Source organism: Amblyraja radiata, chromosome 6 (genome assembly GCF_010909765.2).
Source record: "Amblyraja radiata isolate CabotCenter1 chromosome 6, sAmbRad1.1.pri, whole genome shotgun sequence".
In the NCBI taxonomy this organism is placed as follows: domain Eukaryota; kingdom Metazoa; phylum Chordata; class Chondrichthyes; order Rajiformes; family Rajidae; genus Amblyraja; species Amblyraja radiata.
Genome location: NC_045961.1, coordinates 84322087 through 84347188, shown reverse-complemented (window position 1 = coordinate 84347188; position 25102 = coordinate 84322087). Strand labels below are relative to the sequence as shown.

General features: G+C 45.2%; 1 protein-coding gene across 13 annotated transcripts in view; it reads left to right on the top strand.

The window, feature by feature from the left end:
- Positions 1 to 25102, top strand: part of dock9 (dedicator of cytokinesis 9) — a 317738-nt gene that overhangs the window by 251124 nt on the left and 41512 nt on the right. For 5 of the 13 annotated variants that reach the window (XM_033023073.1, XM_033023072.1, XM_033023071.1 and 2 more), the window contains 11 exons: positions 674 to 807; positions 4246 to 4354; positions 4824 to 4890; positions 5681 to 5728; positions 8046 to 8188; positions 14112 to 14227; positions 16903 to 17040; positions 17835 to 18017; positions 22199 to 22312; positions 22875 to 23090; positions 23872 to 23929. In XM_033023073.1, the coding sequence (XP_032878964.1) occupies positions 674 to 807; positions 4246 to 4354; positions 4824 to 4890; positions 5681 to 5728; positions 8046 to 8188; positions 14112 to 14227; positions 16903 to 17040; positions 17835 to 18017; positions 22199 to 22312; positions 22875 to 23090; positions 23872 to 23929 (1326 nt within the window). Of the gene's footprint in view, positions 1 to 673; positions 808 to 2950; positions 3125 to 4245; positions 4355 to 4823; positions 4891 to 5680; positions 5729 to 8045; positions 8189 to 10828; positions 10873 to 14111; positions 14228 to 16902; positions 17041 to 17834; positions 18018 to 22198; positions 22313 to 22874; positions 23091 to 23871; positions 23930 to 25102 lie in introns of all 13 variants that reach the window. The other 8 variants (XM_033023074.1, XM_033023075.1, XM_033023067.1 and 5 more) reach the window with 3 other exon arrangements.

Sequence of the window (25102 nt, the reverse complement as noted above, 5' to 3'; positions counted from 1 at the left end):
GAACGTTCATTTGGTTTTCCCCTCCACAGAAGCTGCCCGATCTGTTGAGTCTTTCCAGCACCTTCGGTTTTTATTTAGGATTTCCTGCATCCGTGGCTCTTTTCTATGTTCAGTGGTCAGGGGCAGGGTGATGTGTGGAGCAGATCATTTATCTACATCTGTTCACACTAGTTCCATGTTGTCACACTTCCCTACACCCTAGGGGCAATATACAGACACCGTTTAAACTACAAACCCGCACGTCTCTGGGATGTCGGAGAAAACTGGAGCACCCGGAAAGATCACACACGGTCACAGGGAAAACGTGCAAACTCCACCTAGACAGCAACCGATGTGGGGATTGAACCCAGATCTGTGGCGCTGAGGCAGTGGCTCTCCCAGCTGCGCCACTGTGCCACCCAAACCACTGCACCGTCTTGAATTTAAGTGTAGCAGCAAGTCCAATAGTGGCTCTCATTGCAATGCTGAGGTGCCATCTGCCTCTCTTAGTCTTGGTCTGGAAGTATCTCCCTGCTCTTCTTTAGAGTACAGACCAATGTATATCCTTCAGTCGACCTCATCGAAACCCCGTCTCTCATGGCTGTTTATGGGAGCTTGCTGTTCATAAATAGGTATTGATGGGTTCCAAAGATCAGATATGATGTAGACATGTGCTGTGTGGTTCCATCCACAGCCTCTCCACATGGTTCCACCACTCCATCCATCAACGCTGTGAGACATGCTGACTCCAGAGGCTCCCTGATAAGCACGGACTCGGGCACCAGTCTCCCTGAACGGAGCGCAGAGAAGAGTAACTCCCTGGATAAGGTAACGTCTCTCCTTCTAGCAACGCAAAAACGTCAGTGCTTCCAAGCTTTTGTTAACTGCTAACTTTTGCCTTTGACGGCAAGAGTCATTTGTTGGTGGTGCCGTGCCAATCGGATGGCCTGGTTCTTTACGGGAGGGTGGCATTACTCAGCGTTCCCTACTCTGCCCATTGACTCAGCAGTTTGGTTGGGTCCTCAACATCTGGGAGTTTGAGCTGGTGTTCAAGCAGCAGGGGTAATGGGTAGGCGTCCTGGAAGCCAGAGATGAACCACTTGCCTCCTTCCCCCATGAAGTTGGATGATTACCTAAGATGTGGAGGGAAGTGGGAAAATTAGGATCAAGCTCGTCCAGTTTGGTTTAGAGATACAGCGCGGAAACAAGCCCTTCGGCCCACCGAGTCCACACCGAAGAGCAATCCCCACACATTAGCACTATCCTAGTAAGGCTAATTTTAACTTCCCTGTGACTGCAGCAAGTTTCCAGATCTCTGAGAACATGTGGCGGCTATCCCTCTCTGGAAACTGTGCAAAGGATATTTTCCCTGTCCTGGATCAAAGTACAACGTTATTGTATCTCTCCTCTCTTTATCGCTGCTCTCTTCTTTCTCCCTTCCATCTTCGCTCCATGGTTGTTTAAAAACCGGGAACTCGGCCATTTTTCCCAATCCTTGATTTTTAGCATCTCTGTGAACAATTCGCGAGTCGTAGGAATGGAATTCCACACTTTTAATTCCACACCATAATCTGGGCAGGAACCATCACGCATTTCCAAGGATAGAAGACTGGATAGACTCGGCTTGTACTCGCTAGAATCTAGAAGATTGAGGGGGGATCTTATAGAAACTTTCAAAATTCTTAAAGGGTTGGACAGGCTAGATGCAGGAAGATTGTTCCAGATGTTGGGGAAGTCCAGAACAAGGGGTCACAGTTTAAGGATAAGGGGGAAATCTTTTAGGACCGAGATGAGAAAAACATTTTTCACACAGAGAGTGGTGAATCTCTGGAATTCTCTGCCACAGAAGGTAGTTGAGGCCAGTTCATTGGCTATATTTAAGAGGGAGTTAGATGTGGCCCTTGTGGCTAAAGGGATCAGGGGGTATGGAGAGAAGGCAGGTACAGGATACTGAGTTGGATGATCAGCCATGATCATATTGAATGGCGGTGCGCAGGCTCGAAGGGCTGAATGGCCTACTCCTGCACCTATTTTCTATGTTTCTATGAATGGGTGACGTTTCGGATCGAGGTCCTTCTTCAGACAATGCTGCCTGTCGCGCTGAGTTACTCCAGCATTTTGTGTCTGCGGTGTCAACCAGCGTCTGCAGTTGGTTCCTACACATTCCCATGGGTTGTTATGCTGCTCCTCGAACTACCAACCGCCAGCCCCAACCCTTTGTGGTGAGATAAGTGGGCAATTGAGGCGGTGACTTCTGCGGCTGAACAGTTTGTCCTTCAGCCACTGGTTCATCGCTACACCTAAACTTGCCCTTTAATCTTGGTCTTGCCCGATGCAATTTTTAAGAACTTTAAATCTTCCTTGGACGGTAACACCGGGAGCCCGCGGGTCCCTGGTGGGAGACCGCTTTTCGGGGCTTCCGCAATGGCGACTTCTCCCGCCCGAGTTGCGGGGTTGAGGATGACCTGGAGCGGGGCCTTACATCGCCCCGCGCGGCTTTAAATGGCCGCGGGACTTGCTAGCGCACGCCGGGGGCTCCAACACCAAGACCCGGAGCATGGCCTTGCATCGCCCAGCGCGGCTTTAATGGCCGCGGGACTTATTTACCATCACCCGCCGGGGGGCTTTGACTCTGACATCGGGAGGAGAATGGGGAGTACGGGGAGAGATAAGACTGTGCCTCATAACCATATAACAATATAACAATTACAGCACAGAAACGGGCCATCTCGGCCCTACAAGTCCGTGCCGAACACTTATTTTCCCCTAGTCCCATCTACCTGCACTCAGACCATGACCCTCCATTACTTCCATCACAGTGAGGAGGAGATTCGCGGTGATGGATGTTTGTGTAAATTGTGTTGTGTCTTGGTTCTTCTACTTGTTTGTATGACTGCAGAAACCAAATTTCGTTTGAACCTCAATGCGGTTCAAATGACAACAAATAAATTGTATTGTATTGTACTAACAGAGAGAAAGGCTTGTAAGAAGGCACTCGGCTTTGGCAATGCTGGCTAACCAGGAGACTGAGGAAAGTTCAAAGTCTGCACGGAGGAAATGTGTTACCTTGGATTTTTCTGTTTTATCCATCCCAGCTCTACCAGAGAGAATTCTGCATGCTGCCCTTTCTCTCCAGTTCCATGAAGTACTGAGCTTTTCTGCATCTGGTTGTCCTTGCGTGAACTGAACTATTGATATCAATTCTAACCACAGTTTGTGACTTTAGAAAGAGCCTGATATGACATGTACCTTATTGTAAGTTAAGAATTTCAAATACGTTCCTCTAGAAATACTTGCCTTGTGAAACTTAAAGTGGAGGCAGGATGAAGCGTTTTAGCCCCTCGAACCTCTATTGTGTGTCACTTCCAACAATTTTAAACCAAATCATTTTAAATCCCTTTATTTGAACAGAATAAAGTTCACCATTGGATCATGTTCAGTCACAAAGGTTGGAGTTGATAGCAACAGTTCTTGCATCATTAGCCATTATCGTGTTGCTTTGTGTGGGGATTGCTGTTTGTGTGCAAGAGGTGGGCAGATAGTCCCGCTAAATACCAGTGTCCCAGCAGATCTCTGCCCAGGGCTGTCATTTTGTACAGCTGTCATACAAGCCAAGTATGGAAAGCAGTGAAATATGGGCAGATGCGTAGCTAATCCTGGAAAAGTTCTGAGGGTCTGCAGTTTTATCCCGATTTTTTCCAATGTTGGAAAATGTTAAATTCTAGGATTCTGCCTTTCACTAGCCCACTCACATGTTTCGAAGTGTAATCTGTTGCTGTCATTGCTGGGTGTAGATTCTGGAACTCACTCCCCGACATCACTGAGAACAGTTTCGCCCCATAACCCGCTGGGTTCCCGCAGCTCCAGGTTCCAGCAACTCCAGTTTTTTGTGTCTCTTAAGAGTGAACCAGGTTGGTGGGTCTGAAGCCACATCTGGTTCTGACGAGAAAAGACAGAAGATTCCCTTCCCGTTAATGAACCAGATGGACATTTGCAACAGTCTGACAATAAATGAGACACCTTTTCCATTATCATCATACAACAAAGTAATGATTATTGCATGGTTTGATGGTTCTACTGATGTTGTATGATGGTGTGAGATGTTCATTATATTAAATGTTAAAAATGAATATGTTCAATGGCTTACCCCCCCAGCCAGTGGGTGGGTAAACTTTCTTCTGTTGAAGAAGTGATGCTTGCTCTTAAGATTGCTGTGTCCTTTGCTGATTGGGAGTGGATATTCACCAGTGTGTACGTCTCTCTCAGAACCACGGTTGTGTTGGGAGCTGCGTCGTGCGCTGTGACAAGTTGGAGCAGTTGGAGATCAGGAGTCTCCTCATGTGCTTCCTGTACGTACTGAAGAGCATGTCTGACGGTAAGCCACCAATGTACTGAACCCACCCAATCCAGCAGCAGATAACCCCCCCCCCCCCCCGGGCTTCCAAATGTTTCCTTTTCCACGGTGGCACAGCGGTAGAGTAGCTGCCTTATAGCGCTTGCAGCGCAGGAGATCTAGGTTGGATCCCGACTGCAGGTTCCGTCTGTACAGAGTTTGTACCACATGGGTTTTCTCCAATATCTTCGGTTTCCTCCCACACTCCAAAGACGTACAGGTCTGTAGACTAATTGGCTTGGTAAAATAGTAAATTTGTGCAGGATAGTGTTCGAGTGCGTGGTTGTCACGGACTCTACACAGACAGCACCCAAGGTCAGGATCGAACCCGGGTCTCTCGCACTGTGAGACAGTGATTACCAGCTGCACCACTGTGCCGCCTTTTGATCACTTCCTTGAATTTTATTCTTACGGTGGAGAGAATAATGCAAATTACTTGTTTATTTTCTAGATGCGCTGATTACCTACTGGAACAAAGCTGCTACTCCCGAGATGATGGACTTTTTTACGATCTTAGAGTAAGTGTACTTGAGTTCTGGATCTTTATAGAAATATCCTTAACATCTCTGCCAACTAATAAAAACAGCAGCACAATCAGACCTACATCCCTTCTATTTCACAAGTTATAGGAGTAGAATTAGGCCATTCGACCCATCTAATCTACTCCGCCATTCAATCATGGCTGATCTCTGCCTCCTAATTCCATTTTCCTGCCTCCTCTCCATAACCCTTGGCACGCACTCTTTCTTGTTCTGTGGATGATGCTCCTTCATGGACCTGCAAATGATTTAATGTAAAGTCTGTCTGAACTCTTTTTGAAAGTTAGTGATGATTTTTTTTCCTATTGACCCTGAATCTACCAAAGTCCTGAGTAAGTATAGGAAGTATCAGATGCTGGTTTACATCGAAGAGAGACACAAAATGTTGGAGTGACTCAGCGGGTCAGGCAGCACCTCTGGAGAAAAGGAATTGGTGACGTTTCGGGCCTGAAGGAGGTTTCCGACCCAAAACGTTACCTATTCCTTTTCTCCAGAGATGCTGACTGACCCACTGAGTTAATCCTGCATTTTGTGTCTAAAGTCTCGAGTAAGATCAGTGAAAGACCCAATTTTTATCAAACCTGATTTATTTATTAAGTAAAACGTATATAATTATTACAAGTAAACACTGGAAACATTTATTTGTTGTTGTGACCTGTCATCCAATCTTGTTTTGATGAACCATTGGATCATTGTGCCACATGAGGTTTGTAGAAGGTGTAAGTACTCAATAATGCTCTGCTGAATATCAAATCTTCCTTCTCAACAGAGTCTGTCTCCATCAGTTCCGCTACATGGGGAAACGATACATTGCAAGGTACTGATCCTGATTCTGATCATTATTCGGGAACGTCAATACGTGTTTCTCTTAGGATGCTAGTGGGTATTTCCAGTGGTTATTAGTGTTCATTTCTGTAGGATCATCTCGACCAAAGAACACCCCACATAATGCTTCACGGTCAATTAAGTACTCTTGAGGATGTTGTCAAAGACGAACTTTCCACAGTAAGATGGCTCAAATAGTAATGCAAGTAATTCTCCTTTAGAGCCATGTTGGCTCAGGGTGAAGGGAACTCACTGCTCTTTAAATTGCGGGTATGGGGTTTTATACCCAGCTGGGGTTAGATATGTTTTCTGTTTAACCTCTCACCAAAAACATTTACAGATAGTGCAGCGCTCCCTTGGTGAAGACATTTTGATGGTGTGGCACTCTCTTGGTAGTGCGGAGCTTCCTATACGCTGTCCCACAGTTGGTACAAATAGGATGATTCTCCCTCTCAATGGAATCAATGGCTAGTATCACCTTCAGTGACACTCATGGCCAGTCCATAGTGTAAACAATTATTTATTAATTCGACATTTACTTAAAAACTCGTATTAACTGCAGCCTGCTCTTAACTGAGGAAAATATTTATTTTGGGCAACGATTTCAATAAAATGTTTGAAAGAAAAAGCCTGTCGTGGAAATTTAATGAATTAACTACTCTAGTGTTGCCGAGGCTTGGTGGATTGTTATACAGCAGTAACTGTGTAACGATCCAGTCCTTGAACAACACGCAACATCTATATAAAATAATTGGAGCATGTGAAATGGCAAGCAATTGTGTTTCTTTTAGGATGCTAGTGGTCCAATAATTGGAGCATGTGAAATGGCAAACAATTGAACATTTCAAAATGAGGGTTGACAAGGGATTGTGTGAGGTTGTTAGGAGGAGAGTGGCAGATCATAGCAACCAGGAGTTACAAGTTATAAAGTTACAGAGTCACACAGTGTGGATACAGGTCCTACGGCCAACTTGCCCACACCAGTTAGCCGTGCTTATCGGATAGACTGATAGTTTGAGAGGCTGAATGGGCATCTTTGGTTTAAACAGCAATTTTAGATTATTGATAAAATATGGAATGCCTATTACCTGTACCAACTTTTACAGTCATGTCCAGTTTATTGTCATAAGCACAAGTACAGTGAGGTACAGGTACAATAAAAATCTTGCTTGCAGCAGCGTCACAGGTACAAACAACGTACAAAAACATAAATTACCTTCTGAAAGACAGTAAAAAAGCTGGGTCATAAACTGGAGCAAAGCCAGCATCATATTGGTGTGACATCTGTGTAAAGTTCCTAGTTGAGCGAAAACTGATATCTATTCCCAATAAATCCTGTAATAAATGGGAAATATTCAATTTTCACTTTTAATAATCCCTAAATACACAAATGCAAATTAATGTGTGGTGAGTTTTATTTTGTTTTACAGGATGCTATAGATTTGTTTGAAAGTATTTTTCAAAACACTGTTGTGATTCAAAAATTGTGAAGCTTGACTTCTGACACTAACGGGTGTTTTGTTAATTTTATGCAACTGTTTTGACTTAATCTTCTTATTCAATTGGTTGTATTTTCTAGTAATCCCTTTCAAACTAACCTGGTTCTGGTTTCTGTGATAATTAGCTCTGGGTGGTGGTATGAACAGTGAATTCACCAGTTACTTCTAACACGAGTTCTACTTTCTCTTTCCATTTCACACCTGCACTCTGACAAGCGCTAAAACCAAACAGTAAATGTGTATGGCTCCTTCCCTTCTGGGGTAAGATCCGGCTACGTGCTGCTTGCGCGTGTTGTGTGTTTACCATCGCTCGCCCATGTTGTTTGTGCCGTCGTTGTTGTGCTGCTTGGGAACTTCTGTAACAGGTGGAAACACTTAATTGCAGGCGGGCCCTTTTTAAAATAATTTGCATTAGTGCTGCTGCTAATTCCCTCGCTTTTAATCACTAGAGAGCATGCTTGCTGACTCGCACTTGCTGTGACTATTGGAGCTGTACGTTGTCTCGTGCACCTGAATGGAGTTGAGCATTCGATTACGAATCGCAAACACAAATCTGCACGACTGTCCCCGTCAGTCTTAAATTCTGAGAGCCAAAAAATGTCCTGTTGTTTGGCAAAAACTGGCGAGGGCAGACACCTCCATTTTAAATGATGGCTACCAAGGCCAGGTGCAGTCAAAATTGGAAACGGTAGACTAACCTGTTTAGCCGTGTGAGATGCTGTAAAGCACGACTGCTTCTCTAACACTTAGTGCTTTTGCAGCATTGTGCTGACATTAACCTTTGCTCTGTCCCATTTCCCCATCTTGCAGGAACCAAGAGGGGTTAGGACCCATGAGTATTACACATGACAAGAGAGCTCAAACGTTGCCTGTTTCTCGCAATAGAGCAGGAATGATGCATGCCAGATTACAGCAGCTGAGCAGCCTGGATAACTCTTACACTTTTAACCACAGTAAGTCACGTGGCTTCTAGGGAGGCTCAAGGGTCTCAATGCAAATCCACCTTCCCACAGAATAAGCACACCACCCCCAGAGCACGGGCATGGACATCCACATTCCCTACTGGCTGAAACTTTTTTTTTTTTTTAAGTGATAAATATAAAAATAAGAAAAAAACAAAAAAGATGATGTTGTAATCTTCAAAGTCAAGAGTCTGAGGTGGAACTTGATTATTTGGAGCACTTTACAGATGCAAATCATAATGTTTGGGCCGTACATTATCATTTATATTGGATGAGTATGTAGTAATGAATGGTTTTGTTTGCTGGGAAATAGATATTCATGTTAAAGGAGTTTCTATCATTGTTTGGGTAACATGTTACCAAGGCCGTAATGTTATCAACAAAACCTTGCCTGAATAACTATTTCTGTTGCTGAGCCAACAGGATATTCTCAATTAATACTGGAGGTGTCCGTGAGATTCATGTAGGCTCCCAGAGAGCAATCCCAACATTCCCATTACAATCCCATCTCAATTTCCCTGCATTCCCTGTATTCCAGCAGGGTTTTCTTTCTCGCATATGCCCATCAAATCCCCTTTGATTCTTTTGCCAGTCACCCGCACTAAAGAGTAAGTTACAGCAGCCAATTTACCTGCAAACCCCCACGTCTTTGCGACGTGGGAGGAATCCAGAGCAGCTGAAGGAAAGCCCATGCTGTCACCGGGAGAATGTACAAATTCCACTCTGGTAGCATGAGGGTCAGGATGAAACCTGGTCACACACTAGTGGGGATAGGGCGGGGGTTGAGGGGTCAAATGCGGGTAAACGGGACTTACTTAAATGGGGCGTCTTGGTCGGCATTGACGAGTTGGGCCGAAGGGCCTGATTCCATGCTGCGTGACTCGTATGACATTCAGGCCATTAGTGCATGTGTTGGCCCTTTGAAAGAGGCGTCCGTCCAATGTTGGCTGGGCCCCCTGCACCTTCACCATAACTCCTCTATGTGCGGATGCATATGGACCGGCCACAGGCAAGTGGATCTAGCTCAGTGAAGCAGCTTGGTCAGCGTGGACGAGCTGAACCAGAGAGCCGGTTTCCGTGCTATACAGCTCTACGACTCCGAGATAACAATTGATTTCCCTTTTGAAAGTGTGACCCGAGTCTGCTTCAGTTCAAGCTTCACATTATAGTCAGCTTGCCGAATGAAAGAGATAATTTTTCACATTTCTCCCTAACCCCCCCCCCCCCCCCACAGACTTCTGGTTCATCTATTAAAGTTTAGAGATACAGCACGGCAACAAGCCCTTCGGCCCAATGAGTCCACACTCACCAGTGATCACCCCATATACTAGCATTATCCTACACCCTAAGGACAATTCACAATTTGCAGAAGCCAATTAACCTACAAGTCTTTGGAATATGGGAGGAAACCGGAGCATCCGGGGAAAACCCATGCGGTCACAGGGAGAATGTACAAACTCCATATAGACAGCCCCTTTAGGCAGGATCGGTTCCGGGTCTCTAGCGCTGTAAGGCAGCAACTCTACTGCTGCTCCACTGTGCCAGCCACAAATACGATTCTTCTGCTCCCTCACCCTTTGTGTCCTCAGCACAACTGGGGCTGGTTTGTCGTGATCTATTGTCAATCCCCTTATAGATTTGGGTTTATAGGACTTTGCCAGGTTTCAATCTCGACCACTTTGGGATTAATTCCCTTTATCTAAATCCACGTTGTGGATTCTTATTAAATGTAAACACAGACATTATACAAACAGCTTTTCACTGCAAAACCTAACCAGCCTCTTCGGGCATTGATACGATTTATTTTCATTTTTACTTCTTTTTTGAATATCAAGAATATCACAGTTTGGTTGAAAAGTTTTTTTTAAAACGCAGACACATTTTTACTTTCTCTAGAATAATGTACAACTACACAGGCAATGACTGTATTAATTTTGCTCATTGCTGCCCATCATTCTACTAACCCTAGTTTTCTTGCCTGATTGCCAGAGGGCACCACTAACCATAGTGGTCCATGCATAATACAATAACTGCATTTTGAAAGTAAAATACATGCTGCCGCTGTTGGATACATTGCCAATACAGAATGTATGTAACTGGTGTACAAAAATAACCGCAGACCAAATTTGTTCAGCAAGATGATGGGGGATCATTTCAAGTTACATTTGTTTAAAAAAACAAAACAAAAATCCTGTTTCTCTGAGTAGTTGAGAATTTAAACCTTGACTTGGTTACATGTTTGCGACAGAATGATAAGCCCTGAGTTCACGGCATAATCGATGAATGTGTGGCAAGGTTTATGCCACTGTCAATTAGCCGTGTGTGTGAGTGAGTGTGTGTGTGTGTGTGTGTCACGCGCGTGTGTTGTGTGTGTATGTGCGACCCTAACATCAAAAACTTTATGGTCCTTGAGATATTTGCAAATCTGTGAAATGCCGTTAAAAAAATAAGTACCACTTCTTTAAAGTGGGGGAGTGATCATGAATAAGTATTTTTGATATTTGGCTTTGTGTACACAAATTATATTCCAATTATACTTTTGTTAAAGCCAATAGGAATGTGGGTCCATGTAAAGACTGTGTTGCCGGTGACAGGATCCTTGTAATGAAATGACCTTATCTCTGTTTCCAGTGTAAGAAAGGTTTCCAGTGTTCTTGGGATTTCTGTAGACAATGGTAAGACACAGCAAGGTTACATTGTTGGTTTGTTATTGCTACGATTCTGATCCCTGTAAGTCAGAGGTTTGCAACCCGTTTTATTCTTGTGGCCACTCCTTTCAGAGGTTTGTGTTCTGCAATTACACTCTTGCTGCCGAGGGTTTGGTTGTATTATTCCTCACTCTCATAGCCCAGAGTACATTAACTCAGCCAGTTTAATTCCGCGCCCTTTCACTCTTAACCAAAATCCAAATTATAGTCTGAACTGCAGCCACTCTCCTACACTACAACTAACCACATAATGTCCTGGCCTGTCCAGTATTCCCCTAAATTCCTGTCCAGTGAACTGACTTTGGCCAATGGAACCTGCCCCAATAATGTGATAAACTGTGGTGTACAGCAGTTATTGTGGAGGCGAGGGGGAAAATCCATTCTCGCTCAGGGTACACTGAATGTAGGAGAGGGCTGGAATTGATCTTGGGGCAAGTTGTTTTGGACAGGAACAATAATCACATCCCCACATCCGGTCTCTCCCCACATCCGGGCGGTACAGTGATGCAGCGGTAGAGCTGCTGCATACAGAACTATAGACCCAGTTTTATCGGGTGCTGCCTGCACGGAGTTTGCACGTTCTCTCTGTGACCGTGTGGGTTTCCACCGGGCGCACCGGTTTCCTCCCACATTTCCAAAGATGCACAAATTTGTAGGTTAATTGGCTTCTGTAAATTGTCCCCAGTGTGTAGGATTGAATTATGAATGGGTGATCGTTGCTCAGCTGTATCTCTAAACTAATCGAGAAGTGTTGAAAATAAGTTGCAATTATATATCCACTTTTACACCTTTGAAGTATTGATGCTGTTGCAAGGAGTGCATAATCATTCTAGGTTTCAAATTAGCAGCAAAATGAGTCGGAAAAAATAAACTCTGCAGGAAGTTGCAGTATAATGAGAGCTTTAGAGGGAACATCAAGTTTTTAAAAGGATAAGCTAACCATCTGAGGCAGACATACATCGAGGAAGCAGTCCCTTCAGCCCAACTTGCCAACACCAGCCAACGTGTCCCATCTACACTAGTCCCACCTGCCTGTGTTTAGCCCATATCCTTCAAAACCTGTCCTATCCATGTACCTGTCTAAATGTTTCTTAAACTTTGCGACAGTACCTGCCTCAACTAGCTCCTCTGGCAGCTCATTCCATACACGCACCCACACTTTGTGTGGAAAAAGTTACCCCTCAGGTTCCTATTAAATCTTCCCTCCTCACCTTAACTCTATGTCCTTAGGTTTTCGATTCCCCTACTCTGGACAAGAGACTGTGCATCTACCCAATCTATTCGCATGGGATGTGCTTATATTTTAGTTCTGAGGTAACCAATGAGTCCCAAGTGGGACCTGCAGACTCCACTGTGTGTGGGGCGGTGGAGGGGTAGTTTGGGATCGTGTGTGCTCCTTCTGCTGTTTGCAATGTGCCCTCTTGACTGCTCCCAGCATGGAGACCAAAGATGCACAGTTTCTTCCTGACTGCTCCATTTTGAGCAGTCACAGACCACGCATTGGTGAAAAGATTTTGCATATTTTGAAGAACTCCTTTATCTTCTCCCTATAAGCATCACCAGAATTCAGGGCATTGCATCCCTCTCATTTCTACCTCTCAGAGGCACCGGGGCAGAAGGCACACGCAGGCACACATGGTGAAAAATGCCCATGAGCAGCAATTGCTTGTCATGGTGGGGATTTAGCAGAGTTGGAAATCTACCTAGACACTGACCAGACGATCACAGCACGACTTGTGTTGGGGAGACCAGGTCAATAGCCTCACCTCTCTCAGTATGGTATCCGCTGATCGTAAGTGATAGGAGCAGAATTAAGCCATTCGGCCCATCAAGTCTACTCTGCCATGCAATCATGGCTGATCTATCTCTCCCTCCTAACCCCATTCTCCTGCCTTCTCCCTATAACCCCTGACACCTGTACTAATCAAGAATCTTTTCTATCTATGCCTTAAAAATATCCATTGAATTGGCCTCCACTGCCTTCTGTGGCAAAGAATTCCACAGATTCACCCCACTGATCAGGATGACTGACGTAATGTTATACCATGCACATTCCGAGACCATTACAGAGCTTTAAGGGGAAGAAATGTAGGAAGCAACCGGAGTTGCTTGAACAATATATCTTGAGTCTAAAATCCAGGTTAATTGACTACAGGGAAACCAAATGTTGGACATACAATAAATTGCCCTGTATTGCCATAACCAAAGGCAAATTTCATGCCTTATTTCTTTAACCTGTTTTACATTTGCTTATAATCGGAATTCGGATTTGATTGTAAAATGTGGGGAAGAAAGAGGTTTGAGAGAATGCTTTACAAAGGTAAATATCGAGTGGGTAGTGTGTTTTTTTTTCCTCTAGAGGAGGGTGCCTGAAAGCAGAGGCAGGAAAAGCTGTTACTGGGGTTACTGTTACTGGAGTTCAATGAGATTGAGGATGTAGATAGCATTTGTGGGGAGACCCCCCCAGACCAGGGCATAACCATGTACAGGATAGTCATTAATAAATCATGTGGGAAGTCAGAGCATTTCCCCTGGAGAGAGAGGTGAATGTGGAACTTAGATCAGCACGCTGGCGCAGCGGTAGAGTTGCTGCCTTACAGCGCCAGAGACCCGGGTTCGATCCCAATTACGGGTGCTGTCTGTACGGAGTTTGTACGTTCTCCCCGTGACCGAGTGGGTTCTCTCCGAGAACTTCGGTTTCCTCCCATACTCCAAAGACGTACAAGTTTGTAGGTTAATTGGCTTGGTATAAATGTAAAATTGCCCCTAGTGTGTGAAGGATAGTGTTAATGTTCGAGGATCACTGGTCGGTGCGGACTCGGTGGGCCGAAGGGCCTGTTTCTGAGCTGTATCTCTAAACTAAACTAAAACTACAGGGATGGATTTAAGAGAAACACCAGAGGGAGAGAGGCAGAGAGAGGTAGAGATAGAGAAGGTGAAAGGGGGCTGTTGTGGAAGAGTCACCACCATGTCCTTCCGGTGAAGCAGACTCAACACATTGTGTGTTTAACGTGATATTATCTTCACTAAGGGCTAGTGTTTTGGGTAGATTGTGAAGCTCCATTACGGTAATGCATTTGCACAACAGCATAGAAGGCATCAGACTGCTTAATTATGGGGGGAGCTTTGTGCCTATAAGCTGCGGCTTCACGGGTCAGTAATACCGCATGATATGTGGTAATAATACTCTTGATTCCTTTAATTAGGCTACGGACATTCTGACGCTGATGTTATTCATCAGTCACTCTTGGAGGCCAACATCGCGACAGAAGTATGTCTGACTGTGCAGGACATAATGTCTTTGTTCACCCACGTCTTTAAGGTATGGCACTCCAAGTGATATGGAATCGGTATATTGATTTGTGATTGTGTTTGCGGTTTAATATTTCCCTCTCTAACAGTGCGCAATAGTAATCCTGTCTGCTATCTTGTACACACACTCATTTGAGTATAGGAGCAGGGAGGTTCTACTGCAGTTGTACAGGGTCTTGGTGAGACCACACCTGGAGTATTGTGTACAGTTTTGGTCTCCTAATCTGAGGAAGGACATTCTTGCCATAGAGGGAGTACAGAGAACGTTCACCAGACTGATTCCTGGGATGTCAGGACTTTCATATGAAGAAAGACTGGATAGACTTGGCTTGTACTCGCTAGAATTTAGAAGATTGAGTAGGGATCTTATAGAAACTTACAAAATTCTTAAGGGGTTGGACAGGCTAAATGCAGGAAGATTGTTCCCAATGTTGGGGAAGTCCAGAACAAGGGTTCACAGTTTAAGGATAAAGGGGAAATCTTTTAGGACTGAGATGAGAAAAACATTTTTTACACAGAGAGTGGCGAGTCTCTGGAATTCTCTGCCACAGAATGTAGTTGAGGCCAGTTCATTGGCTATATTTAAGAGGGAGTTAGATGTGGCCCTTGTGGCTAAAGAGATCAGAGGGTATGGAGAGAAGGCAGGTACAGGATACTGAGTTGGATGATCAGCCGTGATCATATTGAATGGCGGTGCAGGCTCGAAGGGCCGAATGGCCTACTCCTGCACCTATTTTCTATGTTTCTATTACACACAGGAGTAATAATTTACAGCACAGGAGACCATTTAGTCAGTCTGTGCTTCATATTAACGCCCTCCATCTCATCCAATAACAGTGTCTGTAAGTGTGCAGAACCTATTGACACAACCTGGTGTTCGTATTGGTTTATTGTTGTCACGTGCACTGAGGTACAGTGAAATGTTTTGTTTGCTTGCCATCCAGTTAAATTATACTCTACGTGAAAACAAGTATCCATACACAAGTACAACGGGTAGTGCAAGCAGAAATATAATAGTGCTTTTTAGTCCTTAGAGATACAGCATGGAAACAAGCACTTCAGACCACTGAGTCCAGGCCAACCAGTGATCACTGTACACTAGTATTTTCCTACACACTAGGGACAATTTACAGATGCCAATTTACCTACACACCTGTCCGTCTTTGGAGAGTGGAAGGCAACGGAGCACACGCGGTCACAGGGAGAACGTACAAACTCAATACTGACGATAGTGTAACAGTTACACTGCAAGTGCAGAAAAAAAAGTGCAAGGGCTACAACGAGGTGGGTTGGGGAATCAGGACAGCATCCTTAGCTTGTCGTAGGAAGCGTTCAGTAGTCTGAAAACAGCAGGGAAGAAACTGTTCCTGAATCCGGTGGCATGTGCTTTCAAGCTGTTATTCTTGACAGGAGAGGAGAGAAAAGGGAATGACCAGGGTGTAAGATGGTCCTTGATTATGTTGGCTGCTTTCCCGAGGCAGCATGAAGTGCAATATCAAAGACTGCTCATCACCCAATCAGCCTCTCTTCCTTTATTCCTATCACAACTGTATCCCTCTTAGGGACAGTTTACATGGCCAATTAACCCACCCACTCGCATGCCTTTGGGATGTGAGAGGAAACGGCAACGCTCGGGGGAACCAACACTGTGACAGAAATAATGTGTAAACCCCACACATACACTGACAGAGGCCAGGATTGAACTTGGATCTCTGACATTGTGAGGCAACAGCTCTATCGTCAGAATAAAAATGACCAACATAGAAACTAGGTGCAGGAGTAGGCCATTCGGCCCTTCGAGTCAGCACCGCTATTCAATATGATCAAGGCTGATCATCCAATATCTGAACCCCGTTCCTGCTTTTTCCCCATATCCCTTAATTCCTTTAGCTCTAAGAGCTAAATCTAACTCTCTTGAAAACATCCAGTGAATTGGCCTCCACTGCTTTCTGTGGCAGAGAATTCCACAGATTTACAACTCTCTGGGTGAAAAGGTTCTTCCTCATCTCAGTCCTAAATGGGATATTCCTTATTCTTAAACTGTGACCCCTGGTTGTGGACTCCCCCAACATGGGGAACATTTTTCCTGCATCTAGCCTCTCCAATCCCTTAAGAATGTTAAATGTTTCTATAAGATCCCCTCTCGTCTTTCTAATGGACTCCAGAGACTTGAACTTGTGTCTGTAAAATCATTGAATTCAATAAAACTTGAATAATGAGCTGACATCAATGTTCACTGTGAAACTAATGGAATCTCACAGGAAGACACCAGAAGCAAAAACATGCTTCAGGGAAGGAATTCCTGCCCGGTCTGGTACGTGTGCGCACGTGTGTCACCAACTCCAGCAGTGTGCTCTGGAACCAGCTGATCATTGCTGGCCATTTGCTCCATACAAACAGCCTTGAACGCCTCAGCCTTGCCATCAGGTCAAGTCGAGGTTATTGTCATATTCATGCATACGTTGATATACAGGTACAATGAAAACCTTGTTTCCAGCAGCATTGCAGACTCAGAGAACACACACAAATAATAAATGCCGCACAAATTCTGCAAGACAATGAAAAGAGAAAGACTGCAAAAATCATTACTGCAAAACACAGTTAGAAAATGAGTCCATGGTATTCCAGAATGTGGTGTGTTCGTCAGCTACTTGCCCAGTTTGACATCATTGCGTTTGTCCGCAGGGCCAGCTGCTCGCCGAGCACGGACACAACGCTCTGATGAAGAAGGTTTTTGATGTCCACCTCTGTTTCGTGAGGATCAACCAGTCAGAGACGGCGCTGAAGTCTGTCTTTGCCGCTCTGCGGAACCTGGTATACAAGGTATGGCCCCCCCTCTCGGATTTGTTTCCTCTCAGCGACTCCCAAGGTTTGGGGGTGAGGGGGGGGGGGGGAGCTCGTTGTTGGGTGAGCACCATTAAGCCATTCAGCCCTCCTGCATGTTAAGAGGATGAACTTTAAGAGAATGGGCAGATCGGGGCTGGTGAATCTAATAGTCATCAGATTTGGTTCTGGCAGAAGTTCCAGTCTGTTAGGGTTAACAGCAATGCATTGGAATTGGGATGTCACCTCTTGGAACATCAGGACCTTGAGTTATATTGAGATGCAGCACAGAATCAGGCCTTTCGGCCCCACCAAGGCCGTGCTGACCACCGGCCACCCACTCACATTAACAACAGACCTGGCGTTGGATTAAATGCCTTTGGTTAGACTGTGGCATCTTACTCTGTGCATGCTTATTGGGGGATGGAGGGAGGTTGGTGGAATTATGTAATAGTCCTTAGAATTATTTTTGCTTTAGTTGTAATTATCACTACCTGCTTTGATTAAAGTAACTTTAATCTTTGAGTGATATTTAAAAAATTATTCTCATAACTTAATACGTTCCCCTGAATGTCAGGGATGTTTAAAAACGTACTGTTCTTGAGAGCTGTGGCAGGAGGTAAAGGCCGAGCCCTGGCTTTGTCTCCCTTGTGAGTGTATCGTGTGTTCCAGGGACAGAGCTCAGACTTGCTGTGAATGTGTTAGATCCAGCGCAGTGAGATTGTGGGCGGCATGTGCCCTCCCTCCCCCATGGCTCTTCCCCAGATCCCTAAAGAATGTTCCCTCTTTTCCAGTTTCCCTCCATGTTCTTCGAAGGCAGGGCTGACATGTGCGCAGCGATGTGCTACGAGATCTTGAAGAGCTGCAACTCCAAGCTGAGCACCATCCGAGGAGACGCATCCACGCTCCTCTACTTCCTGATGAGGAACAACTTTGAGTGGACAAGGAGGAGGTCCTTTGTCAGGACTCACCTGCAGGTCAGTGCGAGCTACAGGACAGAATAGTGGGAGTGCTTGTCAGGAGAATCATGTCCATACGCCCCAGCTTGTCCAGCTTCCACCAGGCCCAACTACGCATTTACCATTTACCTGCATCCATCTACACCCTTCCTTTCCCTGTAGAGGTCACAGCCTCAGAATTACTGGACGTTCTTTTAGGAAGGAGATGAGGAGGAATTTCTTTAGTCAGAGGGTGGCGAAACTGTGGAATTCTTTGCCAGAGAAGACTATGGGGGCCGTCAGTGGATAGATTTACGGCAGAGATAAGATAGATTCTTGATTAGTACAGGTGTTGGAGGTTATGGGGTGAAGGCAGGAGAATGGGGTTGGGAGGGAGAGATAGGTCAGCCATTGATTGAATGTTGTCGACTTGATGGGCCGAATGGCCAGATTCTATTCCTATCACATGATCTTATGAACTGTCCAAATGCCTTTTAAATATTGTATCTGCTTCTGCCATTTCCTCTGATCGTTCGTTCCTGATATTCATCACCTTCTGTGAGGAAATACTCCGCCCCTCGGGATCCATCCCCCTTTCAGAATCAGCAACACGCAAAATACTAGAAACACTCGTCAGGTCGGGCAACATCTATACAGAAAGAAGCAGAGTTAAGGGCCTGTCCCACCAGCATGCGACTCCATGCGGCAAGCGCGACCTAACGTGATCGCTTGAGCCGTACGTCCTCGCGGGGCCGGTCCCACTTCGATCGCCGGAGCCGTATGGAGTTGTGCGGAGCTGGTCCCGACATCGCGCGGGGCTCCGAAAAACTGACACTGTCCAAAAATTCCGCGCGGCAACGGCCTGCCGGCCCGCAGCCGCATTGAGGCCGTACGCACCGCCTCGACGGGCGTGCGCAGCGTCTCGACGCCATACGCAGCATCTTGACGGCGTACGCCTTCGCTCGAACTTCACGTCGACTCGTACGGGATCACTCGACCTCCGCGTGGCCCCCGCTTCCGGTTTGGTCGCGCTCGCCGCATGCAGTCGCAGGCTCGTGGGACAGGCCCTTTAATGTTTCAGGTTGAAGGCCCTTCGTCGGACCCTCTAACGAGGCGTCTTCAACCTGAGCCATCATTTTGATCGTAACGAATAGCAGAGCAGGCTCACAGGACCAGGCAGACCTCTCCTGGTCCGATATCTTGTTTGTTTTGTATCAACATGGGAACATTATGAGAAACTCAAGCAGGCCACTTCAGGGGAGAACCGTACTTATCTTTGTGGCGTCAGACTATGTGCCAGACAACCGGAACGTTTGAACGGGACAAATAATTTGCTGTTTCCTTGAATGGATGTGACCACAAGGGGTTATGTAATCCTGCTGTTGTAAAATGGATAGTACTAAATTTGTAATGTATTTGTTTGTGATGTTTCTGATCAATTAAAAAGATTAAGATACACTTCAAAAGCATAGATTTGGACTGCACATTGGCATACTGTTCTTTCACTGCTAACCTTGGCTGCTATCCAGCTTGAGCTAATGGGAAGTAGGCATTGGCAGTCTTATTAGGGTGGGCAAGGTGTCACGGAGAGCAGTATCCCTGGTCTTGCAGCCTTTAAACTATCTGAGATAAAGGAGGAATGAAAGGAGTGGAAAATGTAAACCTTAAATGTCAAGGTAAAGTTATTTTTGTAATTAGGAGTGAAATGTGGCATTGCTGGGATGGCCAGCACTTATTGATCCATTGTTGCTCTTGGGGAGGTATTAATGAACCATATCTTGAACCAGTACAGCCCTTCTGGTGTAAATGCCCCCACAGTGGTGGTGGAGAGGGAGTTCATGGACTCGGCAACAATGAATAAGTAATGATAGATTTCCAGCTTAGGGTGGTGTGTGACTTGGAGGAGAACCCACAGGAGATAGTTTTCCCAAATGGCCCTTCCTCTATTCGTAAAGGTTGAGGTTTGGGAGATGTTATTGGAGGAACCTTGGTGAGTTGCTGCAATAGGTGGCCAACATTGCTTGGTGACAGGGTGGTGGAGTGGACATTTCTGATGGAGCAATTTAACACATAGAGATTCGAGTTCAAATCCCTCTCTGAAGATTCAAGTCCAAGTATCCAGTGGATACTTGGATAGTGGCTACCCAATTGGCCATGCCAACTTTCTAGGAGGCCTTACAACTTAAGGGCCTGACCCACTTTCACGACCTAATTCACGACCTCTGCCCAGTTTGCCCTTGACTCATACTCGCAGCATGGTCGTCACAAGGTCATAGGAGGTCGTAGGTAGGCCGTGATGCTAGTCATAGGTACTCACGGCATCAAGTAGGTCGCGGGCGTTTTTTCTAGCCTAATGAAAAATGTCCACGAGTAAAAAAGGTCGTGAATTAGGTCGTGAAAGTTGGACAGGCCCTTCACAAGTGGACAAACTAGATCCTATTGCAATATTTAGAAGAAGAGCAGGGAATTTCTCACTTGTATTCTGACGGGTATTTTTCCCACAATCAATATCACATAAATGTGGGTCATCAACAGTCAACTGAGCTTGCTTTGTGTGAATTGGATGCAAGGGGCCTTCGGGTGTCTTGAAAGGGATGTGTAAGGTGTTTTTGAAATATCAGCTGTGGTTTTCATTCAGTCAGCAAATGTTAGGGTTTGACCTAAGTGGCATTGAAAGAGAAAAACAACTCTTTGAAAGAGTTATGTAATTAGTCCCACTCTCCTATCCTTTCTAATCACCCTGCTGTATTATCCCCAAAATATACTTTATTCCAAATATGTGCCATAAATACAATTGGAAATGGAGGTTATCCACATTTATAGGATCAAACAAGTCAGTGCATTCCCGTACAAAATGTCAACGTCCCAGCCTGTGGTCCTTCCACACACCACCCATGAATGAATGAATGAATAAATACTTTATTGTCACATGTGACAAGTCACAATGTAATTCTTTGTTCTGCATATGCAAAGAGCCACCACACAAGGGTGCCGACAAAGTTACTAAGTATCCCACGTCACGTCCTACTTTGTTCTGCCCCCACACTGACAACGACCCCCCACCCCCTTCTTTACTGAAGGCAATGAACGTACAAACCTGTATGTCTTTGGAGTGTGGGGAAGAAACTGGAGCACCTAGGGAAAACCTGCACGGTAGTCTGGATCGAACCCGCGTCTCTGACGCTGTAAGGCAGTAACTCTGTACCACTGCGCCACCGTGCCGCCTATGGTAGCAGAGGATAGTTAAGCAGCAATTGATGTTTACTTGTTTTGTGCATCCCTGGGAACAATCCGTAGCGCACAGGTTTCTGTCGCACACAACTGCCCATGACCAACCTTGACAATGACCCCTGCTTCCCTTCCCTGACTTTCTTGCCACAAGGAGGCGGGCATCTGTTGATATTCTCCCTTTAAAGTATTCATCTGATTTCCTTTAGAATATGACACTGAGTTATATCCACGTCATTGCAGTTAACGTATGTTTAGATCACCGAAGGACACAAAGAGCTGGAGTAACTCAGCAGGTCAGGCAACATCTCTGGAGAACATGGATAGGTGACGTCTCGGCTTGATACCCATCTTCACACAAAGAAGGGTCCTGACCCGAAACGTCACCTATCCATGTTTTCCAGAGATAATGCCTGACCCGCTGAGTTACTCCAGCACTTTGTGTCCTTTTGTATATTAACCAGCATCTGCAGTTCCTTGTTGCTGCCCTTTTAGATCAGGTTACTCTCCATTCCTTAACTAGTTCAGCGCTTGTGTTTTTCTACAATTTGATTTTTCCGAATATTGTTTTTCCACTGAATGTTTTGAACTGCAGAATCATTTGAATTTGAATTTGGTAGTGAAAATACAGAACTGGGTACACACTGAAGGGTAATTTGTATCAAAAGGGCAAGATTCTGATCAGGAAGGTCATCTGTTCAAATTGGCAACTTGAATTTTTGAAAATACAATGAACCCTATCCCTACCATTTGCTACAAAGAGCTGGGAGTAGAGTTTCAGCCTTGGCCACTTGCCTTGCCAGTGTTGTATGGAACATTCTTAAATGTAATTGGGTTTCAGAAGGGGAGTACAATGCACAGCTCCTGTTACATCCAACCCATTTGGCTTGGACAATGACAAATAAGTTTCTACCCTCTTGAATTTAAGGAAGGCAAAAATAAAAGATTTTGGGAAGCTTATTGGATCTTTAAACCAGCTGCTTGCTCTACAGGTGATCATTGCAGTCAGCCAGTTAATAGCTGATGTGATTGGAATTGGAGGAACACGATTCCAGCAGTCGTTGGCTATTATTAACAACTGTGCCAACAGTGACAGAGCTGTAAAGGTGAGTCTGCTCTACTTGTTTAATTATTCGCACTGCGATCAGTCGGGCTTGTGTCTCCATTTTCATGGATCACTGTTGAACTCCTCTGTGATTCATTGATACTTTATTGTCACATGTTCCCAAGTACAGTGAAATGCTTTGTTTTGCATACGACCCAGTAAAAGCATGTAGCAGACCTCACCTAGGCACCGACAAAGTTACACAAAAAGGTCACCAAACATCCCTATCTACTCACTACCACTGTACATGGCTGTACAAGGGTCCGACCCGGAACGTCACCCATCCTTTTTCTCCAGAGATCTGCTGAGTTATTCCAGCACTGTGTCTATCTTTGAAAAGTTCCAAAACCATTGCCTCCACTTTTCTCCACAATCTCACATTCCCTTCTTTAGAATTTTGGGATTCTTTTTTTTCCTGACAGAATTATGTGGGGCTTTCAGAAAAGCATTAGATGGGCACTGGATGATGATGATGGAATATTGAAGGGAAAGCCCTGAATCATTTGCTTTGCAGAGGGTCCACATGAGCAGAATGACCTGATGATTTATTGCCCTGGTTGTAGTGTACAGGATTCCCGTCTGAGGTCAAAGACTTAACCAAACGCATTCGCACAGTGCTGATGGCCACCGCTCAAATGAAAGAGCATGAAAATGATCCGGAAATGCTGGTGGATCTGCAGTACAGTCTGGCAAAGTCCTACGCGAGCACTCCAGAATTGAGGAAAACCTGGCTGGACAGCATGGCAAAAATCCACGTCAAGAACGGGGATCTCTCCGAGGTAAAATCAACCAGAATTGGTATTTCTCTTCTGAATTGTTATTCCATTTCTTTCACTTTCATTTTTGTAGTATCTTTCCCAACATCAATGCATTCCGGGCATGTTTCAGAAATGTGGCAGCCGATTTGTGAAGAACAGGCTCCACAAAAGTGGTGAGATTAATTGTTAGATAATGTGATTCATATAGGATGCTCATAAATGGGTGTTTGAGGGTTGGCTTGGACTCGGTCGAATGAAGGGCCTGTTTCCGTGCTATATCTCCCCACAACACTTCCACGTTCCTTTGTGAGGTTGATTGACCTGGCCACGGACCTGTTCTTGCCAAAGGAACGTGACATCCACCTGAGACACCAGATGGGGCTTCAAGTTGAATATCTTATCCCAAAGGCAGCCTTGGTGTAAGTTCAGCATTCCCACAGTACGGCATTGAACTATTGGCCTGGGATCTGTCTGGAATGAGATTTGAACCCATGACTCTTGACAAAAAACAAGCGTGCAGCCCACATGAGGCCTTGTTGGCGTTACATAACCTTGTTTAATTACTATTAAGGAATTGGAACCAATTTGCCTAAAAATGTACAAAGAATTATTTTCGAGCTATTCATTCTGCTACTTTCAGTGGTGAAAGCAACGTAAATTTCTTACGGATTCAGTCTTATTGCAGAGAGAGTGTCACTTGCTTTCTTTCAGCCTCTATCGTCTTACTTTCAACTCTACCTTCTTTTTTTAACTTTGTCGCAGTTCCTGACTGGTAGTTTGTCTCTTTTTGTCTTGGATGCAGGCAGCCATGTGCTACGTCCATGTGGCAGCTCTGGTGGCGGAATACCTCAGGAGGAAAGGTAAGGCGGACATCTTTGGGTCTCCTGAAATACCTTGGGGTGTCGATTTTGGGGGTGGGGATGTTATGGCCTCACTGAAAGAAAGATATGTACCTTTAAGATATACCGGTACATAAAGTGTGCACCGTGTATCCCCATGTTACAGGAATTCACCCGTACGGAATTCATAAATGCCAGAACATTTTGGATAGAGAATAAATATTCACACCGCGGGTCGAGCTGCTGGTTCACAGCTCCAGATTCCCGGGTTCAATCCTGACCTCCAGTCCACCCTGTCCCCAAAGAGATGCGGTTTAGACGATTACTTGGCTATATTGGATTTCTGTAGTAGGGTGATAGATGGACATGCAGTGAGAATAAAAGGGCGTCACAGTGGCGCAGCAGTAGAGTTGCTGCCTTACAGCACCAGAGATCCGGGTTCGATCCTTACAATGGGTGCCATCTGTACGGTGTTTGTACTTTCCCTCTGTGACCATGTGGGTTTTCTCTGATGTTCTCCTACTTGTAAGTTTGTAGGTTCATTAGTTTCGGTAAAATTGTAAATTGTCCCTCGCGTGTCGGACAGTGCCAGGGCCAGGGGTGGTAGCTGGTCGGCACGGACCTGTCTCTAAAGTTTAAAATGGGATTAGTACAAATGGTGAGCTGAAGGCCTTGTCTCCAACCTGTATGATTCTATGATATTGTTGAGTCTGGGTTCGCCCATTCACCCAGACTGGGCAAGAACTACAGATTTTGTCCTCTGCGGGACATCAGTGCGGCAGATATATTTTTACAACCATCTCATCGTTTCATGATGACACTAGTTTTTTTACTTCATTGACAACAATTTTATTTAATTGTTTGAACTCACTGCCTGAAATAGAGGTGGGACAGAAACCTCCCGCATATTCAAAATGTACCAGGGTGAGCACTTGATGTACAGTCACCCAGAAAAAAATGGACAAAGAGTTTAGTTTAGCTTAGAGATACAGTGTGGAAAAAGCCGCTTCGAGACCAGCGATCCCGCACACTAATGCCCCCTGTCCCACTTAGGAAACCTGAACGGAAACCTCTGGAGACTTTGCGCCCCACCCAAGGTTTCCGTGCGGTTTCCGGAGGTTGCAGGTGGTTGCCGGAGGTTGCAGGTAGTGGAAGCAGGTAGGGAGACTGACAAAAACCTCAGGGAACCACACG